Source organism: Carya illinoinensis, chromosome 1 (assembly GCF_018687715.1).
Source record: "Carya illinoinensis cultivar Pawnee chromosome 1, C.illinoinensisPawnee_v1, whole genome shotgun sequence".
NCBI lineage: Eukaryota > Viridiplantae > Streptophyta > Magnoliopsida > Fagales > Juglandaceae > Carya > Carya illinoinensis.
The window spans coordinates 44,523,637-44,546,185 of NC_056752.1; the positions used below are offsets into that span (position 1 = coordinate 44,523,637).

A 22,549-nucleotide genomic window follows, 5' to 3' on the forward strand; every position below is an offset into this window, starting at 1 on the left:
CTAAGTTTTAAGCTCCAATTGAGAAACAAAGAGATCACGTTCCTCATCCGCAGAATAATTCCGCTGAAGATTTTTTTCAATTTCCTCAATGCGCAACTCCAATCTCGCAATATTGGCTTCTGTCCTCCCAAAAATTTGCTTATTCCAAATACGAAGAGCAGATTTTAAAGATTTATGTTTCACAACAAGTCTGGATAAGGGTGAACCCAACACTTCTCTTTCCCAAACCTTTGAGACACAATCAAAAAAAAATGCTCGTGAGTAGTCCACATTTGCTGAAATTTAAAAGAGGAAAACCCATAAGGTTCCTCCTTGCCAACCAAAGAGAATAACATAGGAGCATGATCGGATGATGTTCGAGGAAGATATTTGACATGAGCTTCATGAAACTGATTACAACCCGAAGCATTAAAGAAGATGCGATCTAGACGAGCCCAACTACGTGTGTAATTAGAATGGCCATTACACCACGACAGAGAAGGCCCACTAAATGGCATTTCCATAATCCCACAAATATCGATAGTATGATTAAATTCTTCCATGGCCATAGCATTTCGAGGTTTGCCCCCACGTCGTTCATAATCATATCTAATGATATTAAAATCTCCAACAACAATCCAGGGCAAGTTATTCGTATTAGTGTCTTCTAAAGCACTCCATAACCTTCGACGTTCTTGATAATTGCATTTAGCATATACCAAAGTAACGTATTTGTAACCCTCAGGCATCGGGTTGTTACCACGGTTTTCCTCCGTCAAAAGTGAGGGCTTATTAATAAAATTGGGGTACCGTCCTATTTCAAAAAAAAAAAATATATATATATATATACCAAAGTAACGTAAATTGTTTTCAGATTATCCAACATACTAACCGTAATAAATTGATCTCCCATATCTTGCACTACAAGATTGGTTTCTTGTGTCCACATCAACCACAATTTTCCACCAACAACCTCATTAGAAATACAATCATCAAACTTAAGACGATTTCGCCAAACCTGGATTTTATTATTTGAACTCATAGGCTCTGCAAGCATAAGAACTTTCGGCTTCAACTTCCCAATCAATTTCTTTAACCTATTTCTCGACGTACCTAGACCCCTTATATTCCAATATAAATAAGAATTCATCATAAATCAAGTCTTGAGGGTTTGCTTTTCACCCTAGAGGATCCCCTTATTTTAACTGCCTTTTTCCTGTTAATCTCTGTCTCTACATGCAAATCTGATTCTGAAAGACATCCCTTTCCTCTTGCCAAATGTTGTAAGGATTCCTCTATTTCTGACTCAGAGCAAATTTGAATTTCTCCTTCTTCTCTTTCAAGAGAAGAATTTGGCACGAATTCATTCACAACATTCAAGTCCGATCGGATCTCCTCATTGCATTCCCCAATAATCATATCAAGCTTTTCCAAATTTACTTCCCCAAGGAAGACCTCCGAAACCAAGGCAGGATTTTGAACAGCTTCAACCTCTTCCCTGATGGTGGAAATTGTGTTATTTAATTCTGGATCCTCATCTGATTTTTCTGTTTGCATGGGCTGATCATCAACGTTTATGTTCTGCACAGCCTGTTCATCAGTCTTTTTATTTTCCATGACTTGGAGCTCAACTCCATCAATAACTTCCACTCCCTCAGTAAACCCATTAACTTCATCAACTTGAATTTTTTTCAATTCTTTGGATTCCTCGGCAATCACCATAGTTTCCGCCGATCGGCTAGTTTCTCCCTTTTGAAAAATCAAAATACTCTGCTCCTGAATTGTCTCCTTTTCTTCTGAGTTTTTTACCTGAGATTTACGTACCCACTCTTTTTCTGCCTTCCCACCATCATTTTTATGATCACCAGCCTTCTTCTTCTTTTGATCACTCCACTTACAAGTCTTAGCATTATGGCCTTGCATATGGCATTTCATGCAGTATGCGGGTAGCGTCTCATAAATGATTTCCTGTAGAAAACTGTTTGGTTGTCGTGGAATACCAATCCAGATTGCAGCTAATGGCTCTTTGGATACATCCATTTCAACACAAATTCGAGCCCCTTCAGTCCGAGTTGCACATTTTGTAGGATTATCTCGTTTCAGGTACTGTCCAATCGGAGCGGTGATGTTACGCAAATAAGAGTCCTGATAATAATTCGGTGGAAGTCCTGGCAATGAGATCCAGACAGGAACTTTTACAGGTTCTTTGTCTTCCTGAAATTCGGTAGTCCAATGAAAAACACGATAAATTGCACCATCAATATCTGTCGCCTCCCTCGTCAAGGCTTTGATAAAATCTTCCTCAGATGACATTCTGATAAAAACATTTCGAGGCTTCAGCATCGACGAAACAACCGGCTGTTTAGATAGACCCCATCTAGAGCGGATAAATACTCTAATAGAGTCAAGCGAAGGCCTTTGTCTCAGAAACTTAAGAACAATCGAGAATCTGAAAGGGAGCTGTTAAAGAATGAAGAAAATGCTGAGGTGGAAAGGCATCGACCATTGTAAGCCACCCTCCTGCTGTGTTGCAATGCAGGCCAGAAAAAGCAGCTACAACCTGCAGAGGGAATGTACAAACCTGCAGAGTGCAAAAGATGAAATATTTTTGTTTGTATTCATGTAGTGTATTTCTGTCACATGCCATGCCATTTCTTTCATGTAAATGGAGTAGTGTGTATGGCAGGTTTTGTATCCTAGTGATTTTGTAGTATAGTGACATGCATGAGGCTGCTATAAATAGCAGAGTTTTTTTTTTTTTTGTATAGCTTCAGCAAGAGAAATAAAAAGACTGAGCTTTTCCATCGTGTTCTTCCAATATCAACATATTGTTCTTACAATTCTTATATGGTATCAGAGCTTAGGCTATGGAAGAACACAGCTCAGAAAGCCACAATTAAAACCAAAACTCAAACCCAACCAAGGACCCTGCTCATCCAAGCAGTCCATACTACATTGGCACAAATGATAATACTGGCTCCATGCTTGTTACTCATAGCTTGGACGCCAGTAACTATTATTCATGGGCTAGATCAATGAAGAGAGCATTAAGAATCAAAAATAAGCTTGGCTTCATTGATGGAAGTCTATGTGAGCCAACTGACCCAAATGACCCTCTCATGGAACATTGGTTGCGTTGCAATGATGTTGTGATCACTTGGATGCAAAATACCATGGCCCTTGATATCAAATGCAGCACAGTATATGCAGAAACAGCACATGAACTTTGGCTTGAGTTGGAGCAACGTTTTGCACAACAAAATGCACCTCGAATCTTTGAGATTAAACAAGCTGTAACCATGCTGATGCAAAACCAAGATGCTGTAAGTGTTTATTTCTCCAAACTCAAAACTTTACTTGATGAGCTTTTGAACTATGAAACAATTCCAAGTTGCAGCTGTGGAGGCTTGAAAACTGTTGTGCAAAACCAACAAAGGGATTGGGTTATGAAATTCTTAATGGGGCTGAATGATTCTTATAAGGGAATCAAGGCTCAAATTCTTTTAATCAAACCCTTTCCTAGTCTTAATGAGGTTTATTCCATAATACAACAAGAAGAGAAAAGAAGGGAAATATCCACTGAGGGATCTGCTCATGACTCTATGGCACTATTTACTCGAGGCAACTACAAGGAAGGTGGTAGACCAAACACTTCTACACAAAAGAGGGATCGATACTATTGTTCTTTTTGCAAGATGACAGGCCATTCTCTAGAAAGATGTTTTAAGGCTAATCCAAACAAACCAGTTTGCTCTCATTGTCAAGTTCCAGGTCATACAGCAGACAAATGTTTCAAGCTTCATGGATACCCATCAACTCACAAGTTTGATGGGAGGAACAAACCTTCAGCAAATCAAGCCACAGGTTCTCCAATTTCAGCACAGGACTTGGTAAATGACAAGTCTCAAGTATCTTTAAGTCAAGAACAATATTCTCAACTTATGGCTCTACTTAAACCAGCCTCAAGTCCCTCACATCTGAACCCTTCAGCCAACAATGTTCAAAGCATCTTTGCATCTTCATCTACTGCTGAAAATGTCCATCAAATGTCTGGTATACCACTTTGCCTATCTGTTTTTAATTCCAAATCTTCAAACAAATTGAATGTGCCTTGGATCATTGATACGGGGGCAACAGATCATATGATCTGCTCCCCCTCATTGTTCTCTTCAATACAATCACAAACAACTCACTCTGTTGCTTTACCTAATGGTGAGATAGCTGCTGTTACTCACATAGGAACAGTAAGAGTTACAGATTCTCTTATCCTACAAGATGTTCTTTGTGTTCCTAGTTTCACCTTCAACCTAATTTCTGCTACAAAACTGACACAGACACTTCATTGCTGTTTGCTTTTCTTTCCTTATTTCTGCTACATACAGGACCTTTCAGTTTGTAGGACGATTGGCATGGGTGAAGTGAGGCAGGGGCTGTACCACATGCTGCAAAGGGAGGTCTCTCCCTCAGCCTTGTCAGAAGCAATGGACAAAATGAATCTCTCATCTTCATCTTCTTATTCAGTTTCCACTCCAACCACCAACAATGACCAAACCTTTGATATTTGGCATTATAGACTAGGACACTCTTCTTACTCAGTTTTTGACATAGGTGGTGATGTGCATTTTGCCAAAACTCCTAGTGATAAACCTTGCTCCATATATCCCTTAGCCAAACTTCACAAACTACCATTCCACACCAGTACACACAAAACAGAAAGGTGTTTTGAACTTTTACATTGTGATATTTGGGGCCCTTGCAATGAGATTGGGAGTGATGGTTCAAAATACTTCTTAACTATTGTTGATGATTTTAGTAGGTGTACTTGGACTTATATGTTAAGACTAAAATCTGATGCCACCACCACTCTTCAACACTTTTGTGCTATGGTGGAAACTCAATTTGAAACCAAAATAAAAATCATTCGAAGTGACAATGGAGGGGAGTTTAACATGAAAAACTTTTATCTTGAAAAGGGGATCATACATCAAAGGAGCTGTGTTGAAACACCACAGCAAAATGCTGTGGTGGAAAGAAAGCACCAACACATTTTAAACACAGCAAGGGCACTAAGATTTCAAAGTGGGGTACCTTTAAAATATTGGAACCATTGTATTTTAACTGCTGTACATCTCATAAACAGAATACCTTCACCTATTTTAAACAACAAAAGTCCTTATCAAATCCTATTCAAAACAAAGCCGAGCTACACACATCTTAAAGTTTTTGGATGCTTGGCCTTTGCCACCACCATTGTAAATGGAAGGCACAAATTTGACCCTAGAGCAAAGCAATGTGTGTTTATGGGATATCCCTTTGGAATTAAAGGATATACCTTGCTGGATCTTGAAACCAAAAGGGTATTCACTTCAAGAAATGTTGTTTTCTATGAGAATGTTTTCCCCTACAAAAATGGGACTTCCACTAATACTCATTTGCAAACTAATCAAAACAGCATCAGTTTCACTCAAGTCCCAACCATTCTTACTGAACCTGTCACAAATATCCCAAACACTTCCCAAGAAAATGGGACAGATTCACAAAACAGCATCTCAGAACAGGAAGTCATTGAAGTCCCTTCTCAAATTGAGACAGAAATCAGTCCACAAGATCCTCTTCCTCATGACAATGCAACAAACACCACCCCTATCAATCACTTACCAAGAAGGTCAACAAGGGTTCGAAAAACACCACTCCATCTGCAGGATTTCATATGTCAGCAGGCCACTTCTCTTCACCCATCTCAAATGTTGAACAAACAGAAAGGCAAGAGACTCACAGGTAATCCTTACCCTCTCAGTAACAGCATTTCATATGAAAAATTGTCCAAATTGCATAGAGCTTTTGTTTCCTCCATTACATCCCAAACTGAACCTAGCACTTACCAAGAGGCCCAAAATTCACCTGAATGGTGCACAGCCATGAGAGCTGAAATAGATGCTCTTGAACTTAATGAAACTTGGGACTTAGTTAGTTTACCACCTAATAAGAGAGCAATTGGATGTAAGTGGGTGTATAAAGTTAAATTCAAAGCTGATGGGAGTGTGGAAAGGCTTAAGGCAAGGTTAGTGGCAAAGGGATACACCCAACAAGAAGGACTAGACTATCATGAGACCTTCTCACCAGTGGCTAAGCTTGTAACTGTAAGAACCCTCTTGGCTGTAGCAGCAATAAAGGGATGGGGCCTTTTCCAACTTGATGTAAACAATGCATTTTTGCATGGTGAGTTAGATGAGGAGGTTTATATGGAATTACCCCCTGGGTATCCTAGTAGTGATAGTGAAAAGGTGTGCAAATTAAAGAAAAGTCTATATGGCCTAAAGCAAGCATCACGACAGTGGTATTCTAAGATTTCCAACTTCATTGTTGAGCAAGGATTCACACAGTCCAAAGCTGATTACAGCTTGTTTACCAAGAGTACTGAAGGATCATTCACAGCCATTTTGGTCTATGTGGATGACATTATAGTAGCTGGTAATTGCATTAGAAGCATTAATTGTCTCAAAACCAGTCTACATGAGAAATTCAGAATCAAAGACTTAGGGAAACTGAAGTTCTTTCTCGGAATTGAGGTGGCCAGATCTGAAGATGGCATGCATATATGTCAAAGGAAATATGCTCTAGACATTTTGAGTGACTCGGGAACTATTGGATCTATACCTGTTAAGGTTCCTATGGATCAAAACATGAAGTTAAGCAAGGAGGAAGGAGAGTTGCTTCCAGAACCAACAATTTACAGAAGGCTCATTGGTAGATTGTTGTATTTGACAATAACTAGGCCTGATATCTCATATGCAGTCCAGTTATTAAGTCAGTTCATGGATAATCCTAGGATCCCTCACCTACATGCAGCACACAAGATCCTAAGGTACATCAAAAGGGCACCAGGCCAAGGCTTATTTTATCCAAAGAATTCAAGGTTACAGCTACATGGATACAGTGATTCAGATTGGGGGGCTTGTCCTGATAGTAGGAGGTCTGTCACAGGGTATTGTGTCTTAATTGGTGATTCACTTGTGTCTTGGAAGTCCAAGAAACAACATGTTGTTTCCAGATCCTCCTCGGAAGCAGAGTATAGGGCCATGGCAAATCTATGCTGTGAATTAACGTGGCTCAAGTACTTATTTGAAGACCTACAAGTAGAGCATCCCCAAGCTGCCCTTCTATATTGTGATAACAAGTCAGCCCTATACATAGCCACTAACCCTGTGTTTCATGAAAGAACCAAGCATATAGAGCTTGACTGTCATTTAATTCGAGATAAGATACAAGAAGGATGCATTACTACAAGACATGTGCCAAGTAAGTCACAAGTGGCAGATATGCTTACCAAAGCTTTGGATTCCCAAAGCCTCCACTCTTGCATGCTTAAGATGGGAGTAGCAGATATCTACTCTCCATCTTACGGGGGGCTGTTAAAGAATGAAGAAAATGCTGAGGTGGAAAGGCATCGACCATTGTAAGCCACCCTCCTGCTGTGTTGCAATGCAGGCCAGAAAAAGCAGCTACAACCTGCAGAGGGAATGTACAAACCTACAGAGTGCAAAAGATGAAATATTTTTGTTTGTATTCATGTAGTGTATTTCTGTCACATGCCATGCCATTTCTTTCATGTAAATGGAGTAGTGCGTATGGCAGGTTTTGTATCCTAGTGATTTTGTAGTATAGTGACATGCATGAGGCTGCTATAAATAGCAGAGGTTTTTTTTGTATAGCTTCAGCAAGAGAAATAAAAAGACTGAGCTTTTCCATCGTGTTCTTCCAATATCAACATATTGTTCTTACAATTCTTATAGCGCCGAGTTCTCAATTTCTTCCTTTGAAAATAAAATACAAACTTCACCATCTACAATTTTCGGACCACGAAAAGGAACCACCACCTCTGGAATAGGTTGTGGAGAATCAAGCAACAAATCTGCAAAGGTTCTTTTCTGGGAAGCAACCACCAGAGCGGCCTGGGGGCCCTCGGCGGCTGCCATGCACACCCTAAAAAAAAATCGCCAAACCAATCGCCCACAAATCGCCTAAAACAAACTTCCGAAAAATTCGGAAGGTAGTTCCTCTTATTTGCACTTGCAGTAGCCACAAACACTTACATGTAGTTTTGTTCACTCCACAGTCACAAAGACCACTTGACCATTTGGGGCTAAGAGAACGACGAATAAAGTCCATCTTCACTGACGAATGCCTATGGATGGATCGGAAATTAATTTAAAGATAATGCATGTGCGATACGATAGTACTTCATGAGCTAGTTGGCATGCATGGGGTTCTTGTCATCTTGATCGATCATTTATACCTCCGGCCGGCTTCCTCCAATTAACATTATTTAAGTGCATATAAGTACTTAGATCAAATTTTGTTTGGGAAACTCCGCCTGATTAAATATTTAATTAGGATAATGTTGCATTTCATTACTCAAAAACTATGAATTACTACATCTCGTAGATCCCTATAGTCTCCTAGGTAATGTCACCTTGAAGTTCTGTTTTGGGTGACGATCGATCGAGGAACTTTTGCGCAAAGGTTCATAGAAATGAAGACAATAAACATGCCAAATCAATTAATTAATGGTCTTATATATATAGAGAACTGGTCACGTCGAGTGCCATCCTAATTGATATAATATTAATTACAGAAATGCTGGTTGCACACGCCGTTGGGGACACGGCGAGTACACGGGTCCCACGTGGACATTAATGAAACGGTGCGTGTTGTCTTCAATAGGCGTTCGTTCGTCGAAAAGCAGCCCCTTGCCTTCAGATTAAACAGAAGTTCTTTCCCCCTTGAGATGAACAAGAAAAGGAACTCGAGGGATGGCAAAGATGGCCGGCCCCGCTGCTACAGATTCTGATCCCATTGAAAAAGAACTCGATGAATGCAAAGAGCTGTTAATCGACATACCACTTGCTCTGGAGCTTCCTCTTTGGCCGGAGTGCTGCATCTACAGGGTTCCCAAGAGACTTCGGGAGATAAATGAAAAGGCATAATGGTTATGTATTAAAAAAATGTAAAAATAATTATATGTAGCATAGAATACGTACATCGCACAGAAAGAAGGTCACCGTGAGCCTGCTATGGTGGTGCAAAAGCAGTCAGCGGAGTTTGCTAAAAGCAGTCAGCGGAGTTTGCTGTATGTGCGGAGTTTGCTGTATGTGGATTGCTCTATTTTTTTATTTTGAAAAGCAGAGGCTCACCGTGTGACTGCAGGTGACATGGTGGCTTTCTTACACGGTGGTTACAGGGCTGGGGTACGGTGGCTGGCCAGAGGTTGTGGGTTGGTTGTAGTGGCTAACAATGGAGTGGTAGATGCTCTGTTTTGGGGAGCAAAAACAGAGGTCCCTTTTCAGTGATGGCCAGCAGTGGCTCCACGTATGTTCACGGCTGGGCTACGGCGGCTTATGGTTTCACATGGGGTTGGGCAATGGCCAGTGGCTTCCGTCGTGCAGGGGCAAAACTCGCACAGGGTGGCTTCCGTTCGCTGAGCGCACACGGGCGTGGATTTTTTGTGATGGTGAGGTCGTGCAACTAGGCTACAGGCGAGGTCTAACGCCGTGGGTGTGGAGGTTCAGAGACAGGGACGGTGACTGCATGGAGGTTGTGGAGGGTGGAGACTGCCATAGAAGGTTTGCGGTAGCTATAAGCCTGGTAAACTCTCACATGCAGGTACGTATGTATATATTTATAGACGATGGAAAAAACCCCACAAAAAGAAAAGTGTATGAAGAGGGAAATGGACGCGGAAGGCACCGCTAGAGATGATGGAAGAAATAACCTAAAGTATATTGAAAAAATATACTAACTGCTTGCCGAAAAGATAAAGGAAAGAAAAGATACGTGCATCAAGCATGCTGTGGAATACGGACTTGACGAAGAATTTTCATAACCATTATGCCTTTTCATTTATCTCCCGAAATCTCTTGGGAACCCTGTAGATGCAGCACTCCAGCCAAAGAGGAGGCTCCAGAGCAAGTGGTATGTCGATTAACAGCTCTTTGCATTCATCGAGTTCTTTTCCAATGGGATCAGAATCTGTAGCAGCGGGGCCGGCCATCTTTGCCATCCCTCGAGTTCCTTTTCTTGTTCATCTCAAGGGGGAAATAACTTCTGTTTAATCTGAAGGCAAGGGACTGCTTTTCAATGAACGCCTATTGAAGACAACACGCACCGTTTCATTAATGTCCACGTGGGACCCGTGTACGCGCCGTGTCCCCAACGGCGGTGCAACCAGCATTTCTCTATTAATTATTAGCATGCATCACTATTGTTGTGGTTTTTGCATGTACTGATGAAGTGAGATTGGAGCGATCCAACTTTCGGAAATCCTCCCTTTTTTTTACTTCACTCGAGCTCCAAAAGAAAGAGGATCAAGTCAAGGTACTGTGATCGATCGGACTTCATCATATCAGCATTATTTAGATAATTACTCTTACTACATATAATGTATTCATGATTTCGACGAGCAAATTGTGATCTTGTGCTTTCCAAAATTTTCGGGTAACTCAATTTATATATATGTTTTGGTCCAACTCAGTTTTATATATCTTTTGACAGTATATATCTAGCTTGGCGCGCGTATGTTCTTGACGGCCCAATATTTTCAACCCTGACAAACACTGATCGACATTTTCCACTCGAACACTGTTTAATAAGGAGAAATTCCTGATGAAGACACATTAACTTAGGTAACCTGGCAATGAACATGATTTTTTAAGAAAAGTACTGTTATACGACGAAATGATTATCTCACAAAGTTAAACTCATAAATTGATATGACTTCGTATGATAAGTTAGATCTATTTTACAATAAAAATAGTTTATAATTTAATCGTATCACATCAAGGTTAAATCATTTCTCTTTTTGTTTGAAATTTTAAACAAATTATTCTTTTCCCTGACCTGAAAAACTAAAATAACTCAAGTACTGCGCGCTCCAAAATCTACACTAAAATTAAAGGTACGTATGAATTCTGTACGTTAATGCACAGACAGTTGCCTTAACAATTCGTATATCGCTTTGACAAAATTATATATACGTTAACATATATACCAACAGCAATTAAGACAAACAGTGACAAAATTGTTGAAACCCATGCTGATGGCAATCACAATGTTAGTCGAACTTTAGAAGCTGCAGCGGCCTGATTGTCATGTGGCGCTGACAATATTAATGTCCCAAGGGCTGTATGTAGTTTCCCAAGTACAATTAATTATATTAATCTCCCTCCACTACTGCTGGAATTTCGACCATTAAAACCGCCCTTAGATCACAACTTTCAAAACCAGAAAAGGAAGAGAATCTATAAAGTCATGAAAGCCATGGCCACAGCTTGTAATTCGTCTTTAATACAAGCCAATTAGCTTTTGATCCATTAAAGATATATAGCTAGCCTAGTGTCGTTGACTTGTACTTTGTAAAGGTGTTGCAGTTGCACTCTCCAAGCCAGTTCTTGGGGGAAGAGATTATAAGTATCTGAATGCAATATTAATGGGCATTAAATTAGTGCCATACAATTACTTAATCATTATATTACAGACCAAGTACTACATATACATGTGATGATCTGTTGATAATAAGTTTCTCATTGTGACATCAGCAGGCCCAATTTTCCATCGAATTATTGAGACAATATTTCCGTATAAATGCATATGGATGTTTAATTGCTTTTCTTTTTGAAAGTACTACACGCAGCATGGATTGCTCTGTCACAAGTTGGGAAATCATTATTCATCTGAACATAATTCACTACCATATCTAAAGAATTGTAGGAATGTCGTTGGGAGTCAACTTTGTTCCTTCTTTTACAAGTTTGCTCTCATATATTGATCTAAAAGGATCGAGTTCATATTTTTTTTCGAAGTGGTTGATGTTCTTTTTGTTTTCTTTCTTGTTTCGCTTAATTACTCGGTTTGGTGCTGGTGTCCCTATCAACATCTTTGCATAGTTGCGTCCACAAAACACGTTGGTGGTCTTGGCTATTCCTTGCTAACCAACACATCATGCATGCATTTCAATGCTCCCCACTCGAACGATATTGAGTCTTCCATTAATTTCTATATATTCCCATTTCTGGGCCTCTTAAAACCCTGATTCGCTCCAACTTACAAACATCACGACTTTCTTGATTATTTGCAGATGATATCACAAGATGTGACCTTTAGTCTTTCCTACCATCGACAAAACTGAGAGGACCAACCTCACTTCGTCATGCATTTTACTGTATATTAATGTGATAAACCAAAAAGGTTTGGCTCTGGAAAAAGGCCGGGGATTTTGATACTGGTTTCAAACTTCTACAGGTGAGCGTGAGGTCTCTACATCATTCTAGGGTCTAGCTAGCTTGCCAAGTTTGACACGTAAAACCCCCCCATACATCATGAAGGCAATGACAATTATATTGTGTAAAAAAATAGCAATAAAAGAAATGCAAATTCTGAAGGGTCACAATCGATATATAGGCCAATATGGATTATATACGGTGGGATTCAATGTGTCTCCGCAATACTGGGACAAGTTGACTGAAGAGTGCTGGATGACGTTGCAGCTAGCTCTCAAGTAGTACTCATGCCTGCATGCATTGCATATATGATATTGCTCGAGACTTCATTTCGGGCAGTAATGGTGTAAGCCAAATCTTATCATATCAAACAGTACTGCAACTAGATGGCCTCTATGGACCTATACGACACAAAAAGGATATTATATATATAATAGCATCCGGTTATAAAGTAGAATCTTCTTCATGTTTCATCTTTTGCGTACTTATATATTCAACAAGAGATGCTTATCAATTATTGTGAAAAGAAGATTTTCCTCCTTTGCGGGATACCATAAAAAGACAATTTCATGATCAGGTTAAACCCACGTGAAATATTCCGAGTTAGATCATTTTTTGTCCTTTTGTCAATTGGTAAATTGATGGGAATTTTAACAAGCTAGGCCATGGGGCTTTTGTGCTTCTTGTGCTCACAAAACCTTCATTATAAAGGGATGGTTAATTAATGGTACTATTCATGATTTGTTGTGCTCATATTATCAAATTAAGCATAGGCGCCAATACGACTTAAATTTTGAACGACACATGGCATGTGCGTTGTAAATATCTTGATTCCTTTAAAAATGACTTATTATCCCAAAAGCTGATATTTAAACTAATCACGTAATTAATCATTATTCTAACCTTATCAGAGCAGACAAATAGGATATATTTCTAAGGCACGAATTCAATAAAATGCGTTTGGGTCTTTGGGAATCATAATCTGCGAGCAGCTTGATGACTAGGGAATGAGGGGCCAAATTAACATTAATCCATCGATATATGATTATTGATTTGAGTTGTATATATATGTGTGTATGTGTGTGAATAATGATAATAACATCTTGGCAGCTAGCTTTATCGCAGATGGGCTTGCATTAATCACTTAAACTGGCCCAGGTAAACTCGCTAGATCCACGTACAACTTGGACTAGTTGTTGGATAATATTGTAGGTAGTTGTGCTGATCAATTATCAGCCTCTCGACTACAAAATATTCGTACCCATATGATCATTTGTTCTCAATATATACGATCTACTTCCATTGACCGCGCGAAGACGAACAATATTAACCTTTAAGTTTAAAGTGGAACAAACCACTGTTCCATGCATTTTGTCTCTGGCGGCCTTCGTGCACTAATTAATTTATAATGAATTAAGATGCATCACATCTCGATCGCCTACTTCAACATGCATAAACTTTTTTTTTTTTTTTTTTTTTTGTCGTTGACTACATCGACTAACTACATGATGGTCAGATTGAAACTAGCTAGCTCTAGTTTTTGGACCCATGGATGTTTAACAACGTCCTTATAATGGATGGACTCTCTACTAGCACTATTAATTGCAATCCACGATCCAGCCATTTATTGGAACACCAACGGTTGGCCAATGAATATTAATACTATATATATATATATATATATTATATGTGCCTCATAAAATGAAAGTCATGACTAGCCAATTACTCGAATCTCTAGTTCATATACATATCATAGCACAAATGATCACTAATAATCACTACAAGAAAATTAGACAGCTATTGTCATTTATTTTCTGTAAAAGTGATCATTTCCTATTAAAACAGACTAATTTTAGTAGGATATAGTCATTTTCATGATAAATAAGTGGTAATAACTGCCCAATTTTCTTGTAGTGAATAGAAAATGCCACTTTAGAACATTCTTAATTATGAAGATAAGAAGATATTAAGATGGAATCGAGAGGGATAATTTTCAGCCCAAATCAGCGATCGAGACGACCCATATCTTCCTTCTGCAGTGGTACTTGATCCGAGATATATAAATATGTATATTCCTGCATGCATCTTGTTTTTTGACCAATCGAATTAACGCGCGTGTTTAAAATCGTTAAAGGGGTTTAGATCATGGTCTTCTGTTGTCATGCATGTAGAGAAGAAATTGCATTATATATGTTAATTGCTTCGCTAGCTCTACGTACAATTGTTTCATTTCCACGTGGACATGCATGATCATGTAAATGATGATATCTCTGCGCGCGCGCAGCCATCCACTGTTACATCCAGTATCTAATTACTCTTCTTTTATGTGCAGTTGGATTTTTCCAGGTGTTCTGGAATTCACTGGTAGATCAGTTTATATATATATATATATATATGCACATTATTCTGCTATTGGCCGAGTAATCTGCATGTATAATTTAGTGATGATAAACTTATAATTTGTGTTCTCAATATTTTACCATGCCTGCAAAGTACAAGAAATTAAGAAGGTATGTTACATATATGGTAACATGAAGTTAATTATTTGTAGGGCTAGATGAATACAATATTGATCTGTCTGGCTCTGACCGCCAGCCTTTACGAAATTAGCGCCAAGATCTGTCCCTCCATGGAATATTTAATGATACAGGTTGTTTCGGATGCATTTAATTAGTAGTGCTCGTGCGTTTATCCTAATCTCACTAATTTTACTAATCTCACTAATTACTAGGATATCATGGTACCTGAATACCAATAAAATAAAGCTACTACTTTAGAGATCACCCATTAGATCAACTTAATGATAGTTTATCAAAATTAATTAGTGCCCCGCAGATGCGCGCTGAATATCACGTCATGATCACTTACGTATGAATCATGTCAACATTTTCGATTGTTGAGTCTCATAAACAAACACGAGGTTACAATGCAAGCCACTTGCTCATCTGACTCATTGTCCAGGCATATTTTTAATCCCCCAAATAAAGGAAGAAAGAATAAAATCCATGATTCAAGATCAAAAGGGCAGGCCAGTTGTTTGATACCAAGTCATGTAAAGATGCATCATGCATTTAATTACTTATTTCAAAACTATGCATTTCATATCATGTACTCCAATATAATATGATCCCGGTTGACTTTTGACATGGATTAGTAACGCGTACACCTTTTTCTGGAGAAGGTTAGGTTAATTTAGCCATTGAGAATTTTGAATTTTAAGATGAAATATTAAAATATTATATTTTAATATTATTATTGTTTTAAGATTTGAAAAAATTAAGAAAAAGTTGAATTATTTATTATATTTTATATGAAAATTTGAAAAAATTGTAATGATGAGAATATAATTTTGAGTTTAAATTAAATGAGAATTTTGTATTGCCAAACCGAAGATCTCATTTGTCATATACACTCATTTATTGGGTGCTTACACTGTGTAAGTCTGTAAGGGTATCACACACATCAATGATAACATTGTTACTGAAGAACGATTGGTTAGGGCATAATATCCTGGTGACATCAGCCCGAGTTTGCACCAAATTATTGGTTGAACTCTCGAAATCATGGGCTGATGTAAAAGGTTTTGCGTTTTTTATTTTATTTTATTCAGTTTTTTAATGAACCTGAACGTGAGGACATGGATTGCTTTGTAGGAGTTGGCCGGGTTAGGTCTTGAAGCGTTACTCACCAAAGGAATGGGCCAAAGAACTGTATATGATACCCATTAATATTTTTTCCCTAGCTCTCATTTGCTTTCTTGTTTTAGTGGTGCTCATGTCTTTTTCAATGTTTTATGTATCTGGCCTCCACTAAAATACCTTCAGTGGTTTTGGCTCTTTTCCCTGATTAATCATAGCACATTAATGCACTTCAAAGTTTCCCACTCAAGTTGAGGCCTCTATCAGTTTCTATATATTGTAAACACACGATCAAAGTTCTTCTCAATGTGGATGATTGCATCAGCAGTAAGCAGCAACACATAGTCCTCCATTCCTTCCTATGTACCATCCTCATGTAGCTTTTCCCCCCTTTCTCAAAACTGATAAGCAGCAGTTTCCCACAATATACAAAGCTTTTGCATTGATAATTATTGTAACTTTGGGACCCAATTAGACATGCCATGCATATATAAATAACTCCCACCCAACCCTTAGCCACTCAGCTAAATCTCCAGTAATTATATATATAACAGGCACATATAATAATTAACGTACATGGATGCTAGTTAGTTGATCTCATGAGGGTTAATGTTGTCACCCAAAATATTGAGAAACATATCCTTATTATAATTCACGATTAATGCATGCACTCTGATCGAACAAAGGAAAAACATATATAGCAAGTAATAGTGAATGAAAATTTTCCATCTGTCATCATGGCTTGAGTACATGGGTTTTTGTTTTATTTTACATGTGATCTCCGTGATGCTTGGACAAGTTGATTGAAGAAAGAAAGGAGGCCAGCTATTATTATTTAGATGCCAAAGGTGAATATAAATATGGTGGTGGAATATCAGATCAGTCATGAATCAATTGAAAAAGAAAGATATGGCCACTACTCATATATATCAATAGTTTTATATATCATGCCATTCTTCTGGTTCTTGTTTTATAGCGATGTCGACAGTTGTAATCAAACTATATATACCTTAAAAGTACCCGGCAGCGTCCCTTGCCCAATACATTGGGCCATCGACCCTTCAGATAAAGATTTTTTATTTTTTATTTATAGGGTAACGTCTACCAAATTTTATTCAGAAACCTCACTAAGGGAGAGGAAACCCAATTAAAATGGACATCCAAAAAAGAAACCACCAAGCACAATAAAACTAAAGACTTTGAAAAAAAAAACCACTAAAATATCAAAAAAGGAAAGCCTAACTTGTCTAACTTCAAGATGCCTTTGAGAAGATGTGGAATATCACCAAACTCTATCCAAGTACCCAAAACCATCCCGGCCAGACGCCAAACGAGCAAGGAAATCGACTCCTGCATTACACTCTCGATATATATGCCGAACCACAACTTGTAAACTAGATAGAATTTATAGAATTTCATCCCAATAATCTTCCAAACACCAAATCTCACAACGTTTTTTTTTTTTTCCCAACTACTGAACAATTAAAGGAAAGTCCATCTCCACTTCTACCTGTCGAATTCCAATTAAGGTCCTAACAATGCCTCAAGCCAATAAGTACTAATGCCATTAGTTCCACAAAATTATTCGTACCATGATTCATGCCATGTACAAAGGCCAGTTTCAACTTCCCAACATCATCTATCATCACACCACCTGCTCCCATGCATACACCCCGGATTCCCCAAACAAATCCCATTTACATTGAATTTAAACCAACCATTTGTTTGTTCCATTGAATAACAAAAATAATATTATATATTGCCTATAGCTTCTTCGATCGCCCCATTAATTCACCCAATCTTATATATATAAGGACAAACTGCTAATCGATATGATTGCTTAACGAATGAATGATAATATTCGCTTTGACAAAGAGAAATTAGTTTCAACCTTTGGAAATTTCAATTTCGGATGTACATCATATATATATATATATATAATTAATATCCTCATAAAAAATAAATTAAGATCAAAGCGTAGGAAGCACCAATTTCATTATTATTTTTTTAAATAAAAGGGAAAAATCTCTAAAATCCTTTTAAGCGCAGCATGCATGTTTCAGCTCTTTTACCACATGCTAGCTATTTATGATCTCCGGCCATTCAAAAGATCTACAAAGAAGTGCGCGCAACATATATATTTTTTTAATCCAAAAGCATGGAAGCAACATTCAGAGAATGCATATATATAATATGCTTGATCAATACCACATGATCCTGATCTCAGTACTGTTATAGGCCGTAAATTAAGTATTAGTAGCGATGCATTAGCTATATATATAGATAAGAGAATGTCATGATCCGATGTTGACATTTAGCTTCTTCTTCTTCTTCTTCTTCTTCTTCTTTTATTTAAAAAAATAAAAAATAAAAAAAGCATATTGTACGTACGTATAAGCTATCCAGCAAAGACTCCAGAAACTGAAACTTGACAGCATTAATATATAATGAGTTTAATTTATATATGCATTTTCGAGCATTAATATAATTCTCTTTCATATATATATATATATATATATATATATATATATATATATATTAATTATATAAATGTCCACGCGCGTTACAAAATCACTAATGAATCATGATGCATATTCATGATCGATGTCTCTGCGCCCCCGGCCGTAGGTATATGGTCTGATCACGAAATTAGTAATAATATTATGGCACTGGCCAGAAGTTTCAATTTATTATGGTCCATCTTCTTTCTTAATACTTCCAACGACGCGTCTACGTCCAATATAACAAATAATTAATTAAATAAGGCACTACTTTCTTATTATAACTTCTCCAATAGTCTTAATAATTAATATTCCCTTATTATATATATATATAAAATTAATTATAGTTGCCTCACACGTGTTATATATAAAAAAAATCATGGGAAATTCTTCTTGATAAAGAGTGCGTTAGTCATAGGTATCTCTTGTTGTCAAGAACCGTACACACACACACACACACATATATATATATATATATATATATATCATGAATTCATGCACGGGAGTCTGCGGGTGACGTACATCTAATTTATTTTGTGATCAATATATATTGACTGAACGGAAAATTAGATTTTACTGATCCCCTCAAATTGTTACAAACTTAATTCTTATTTTCTAATCCGGCAATCTAATTATTAAAGTTATCACTAATTTAAACTCCAATTTAAAAAATAAATTGTCACTACAAAAAAAAATACTATTTGCGGCTATTTTTATTTCCGGCGATAGAATTATGGTCGCAAAAAGCCTGTTTTTAAATTTGGGAAAAATGTTTGTGTCAATTTCGAAAGTAGCCGGGAAAATCAGTTATTTCCGGCGAGTTTAGTGCGCCGGAATAAGTATAGCCGCAAATAAGTCGTTTTTATAATTCAATATCGTCATAATAACTTTCTTGCCATTACATATATATGTTACGGTGACTTTTTGATTTATTAAGGTGACTTTAATAACTTTTCTACCCTTAAATCCTCCCGCTTCTTATTTTCCCATGCGGGACCCCATTTTCCCTCTCTCTCTCTCTCTCTCTCTCTCTAACTCTCATTCGTTTCTCTGTGCCGCACATTACTCTCGCTCGATTAGGTTGTAACTTTGGGGTTGATAGATGTAAAGAGTTTAGTTGTTTTTCTTTTTTGTCTTTGATTTTAAAATGTAGTCTCGTGATTTTGCCATATGGATTGTCTTGTTTGCTTAACTAAGGGGAAAAAATCGCAGAAGGTATTCAAGGATTTGGTTCGAATCCTGTACGATTGGCCTGCGACTATGGTGCTTCATTCCTACAAATACACATGTAAATGCATATGCAATGCCTAAATATGCTATTTTCTGGCGAACTCAGGTTGTAATGTTTTCTGTGGCATTATTACATTATTCTGGAAAATGTTTGTCCTCTTTGCTTGGTTTCTAGTGGATGGGCAGTTTAGGAGATTTAAAATATAAATGTGCAAATGAAATTGTGTTATCAGGATAAACTTTTAACTTCCTGTGTTCTATGCCAAGACCTTAACATATAACAAAAAATATGTCCAACTTTGAATGGTTCTTTAAATCAAAGCAACAATAACTCTTTCAGTAGTGTTGGTGAGCTTGGAATTTTAGATGAAACAGAAAAGCTAGCTAGGCCCTGAAATTTTTGGCTGAAAGTTTTGATTTTGTCAATACCCTCTCTTTATTCACACAATTCAACCACTCCATTAAACTCCCCCAAAACAGAGCGTTCTTCTAGCAAAGCCCTTTACATTTAGATGTATGTACTGCCTATTGATGCAGAGGATTGTGGTATATATCTTTGTCAGTGGAAATGTTTGGTGGGAAGGGGAAAAAAAATCAAAATACTTAAAATGTAATAACAAAATTTTGTACATGTGAAAGTTGATTTTGTCTTAACTTTTTTATATATGATTCATTCAAACAAATACCTTAATGTGTAATATATTCTAACTGATTTAGTTTTTTGTGCTGTGTATGCTTGAAAAATCAAAATGAGAAAAGTAAAGGTAATATGAGAAAAGTCATATGTGCTAACAGTCCCAGAACTGACACTTGTTTACAATATCATGAATTGGATTATGGTATGGTGATGTTGTATGTCCATTAGGGCTGACTTCATCCTCATTTTTCTGTTTACTTACCTTCAGTCCAAAGGGTTTTAAATTTTTTCAAACATTGCCATCCAACTAAATTTCATGGTCTTAGACATCTTAATGGGTTGGGTTGTTTGAGAGTTGAAATTGAGGGGGATTCTCTTCTTGTTATTAATTGGTTGAAGTCGCAGCGGTGTGGTCTTTGGTATATGGAGGACTATTGGGATGAGATCCAGCGCCGGTTGGCTGGTATTAATTTATCTCTAGCTCATGTTTATAGAGAAGTCAATGGAGTAGCTGATGGTCTAGCTAAAAGGGGCGCTCAAGGAGAAACTGGCTCTTGGTTCATTAGAGGGATTATTAGATTGGATAAGGGAGTTTTTTCATGATCATATATCAGGAAGTGTAGGAGGTAGGTTAGTAAGTATGATGGGTTAGTTGGTGGTATTTGGATATGGTTTTATTTTTAGTCTGGTCATTTGTTTGATTCGTTGTTACCACGATTTTGTTTCCTCCACCATAAGATTTTAAATTATATGATATTTAGTGATAAAATAAAAACCAGAAATGTTTGTTCTAAACCGATCTTATTAAACTTGTTTTTATAAAATCTATGTATAAATCCAGCAACCATATTATTCATATTCTATAAGTACGTACCCAATAGTTTTATGTCTGGAAAGCAAGATTATTATAAGCTCAAAAATAATAACAGATAAGGAAGAATAAGAAGAAAAGATAAGATGGTCAGGGCCCAAAAATAAATAACAGGGGCAGCTTTGCCCGTATCTTTGAAATGGTAATATCTGTTTTTACCCACGAATTGGGTCCCCAACAATTCTCTTAGCTCATTTTCTAACAGATGGTGCAGTTCTTGCAGTGGGAGTTAACCAAGAAGATGTTGCCAACTTTCATATGTTCTTTATCCCCATAATGGGGGCTCTCCTCTCCATGCAGTAGCTTTGGTCTCGTGTACTTCTACATAGTACTTAAAATTAGTAGGGTTTTTAGATCCAAATATTACCATGTAGTTGATCTTTCTTTCTTATTTTTGTTTTCTATTTTTTTTTTCTGCAGTTCTTATTTATTTAGTCTATTGCTTGCTCGCCTTAGGCGGGGATCATTCTTCTTGATAACATTAATTAATATTACCTCGCAGTGGTTGTATGGCCTTCTTCAATATGGATAAAAACAAGATGTTTGCTAGCAACCTAAACTTGGATATTTCAAATGACATATGAATTCAGCATATTACTTCCCCTGCTGATTGTTATTATTGTGGTCCTGTGCGACTTTTGAAAGCCTCAAAGATTGTTAAATGGAATGCCCTCACGATTGGTTCAGTCCCCAATGTTTTCTATAGATTGCTTCTATAGAACTATTCTTTTCTATAGTTTTTCATCAGGTCTGTGCAGTTCATTTGTTTCTGTCTGATGCAAACAATTTTCTTGATTAGAATGTAGTAGAAGTATATTGCTCCTAATCTATGAGGATCAGGAAACTAATTCCTTAGAGACAGAGATTGCAGATGTCATCTTTGTCGTTGAAGGATATCTATTCTCAAAGTGTCATATTCTTAGAATTAATTTAACCATAGTGTACTTGTGTTATTTAGCCATATTGTGTATGTATATCTTCTTTGTGTATATAGTTAAGAAAATGAATGATGCTGTCTTTTCATTGTTTCATTTATTTTTTGGATGGGGATTAATTAATTTGGTTCTGTTTTGGCACTGTCTTAGCAGTTTGATAAGTTACAAAAAGATGGATACATTGGATGCATTGTTTTAAAAATGAATCTATTTACAAGTCTTTTTAAAACTATTAGTTTTTTTTCTTCCAAAGCAGATCTGTTGCGATGACGTGAAGATTTTGCAGATGGTGTGCTTGAGTGATGAGTTGAATATCTTAACTGGTTGAATGATGAGTGATCTCTGCAAATGGGCACTAGTATAACTTTGTGCTCTCTTGCAAGTTTTTGATGGTTCTGGTAAATGTCATTATTGCAGACTTTGCCTATCAGGATCTTCTGATTCTATGATCAGGTACATATCACACCTATCTTCTTACTGTAA

At 37.3% G+C, this 22,549-nt stretch overlaps 1 protein-coding gene across 1 annotated transcript; it reads right to left on the bottom strand.

Moving 5' to 3' along the window:
* On the bottom strand, window positions 1-728 carry LOC122300279. Its single transcript, XM_043110803.1, has 2 exons — window positions 321-728; window positions 1-228 (listed from the first exon to the last, which is right to left on the bottom strand). Exons 1-2 carry the CDS (start codon window positions 726-728, stop codon window positions 1-3), a joined length of 636 nt encoding a protein of 211 aa, XP_042966737.1.
* Between the last annotated feature and the right edge of the window lie 21,821 nt (window positions 729-22,549).

Coding starts and splice junctions, on each gene's coding strand:
- LOC122300279 (XM_043110803.1), bottom strand. CDS start 728: ATGCCTGAGGGTTACAAATACGTTACTTTGGTATATGCTAAATGCAAT. Junction 229..320: donor CTCCTATGTTATTCTCTTTG/GTTGGCAAGGAG, acceptor TGTGTCTCAAAG/GTTTGGGAAAGAGAAGTGTT.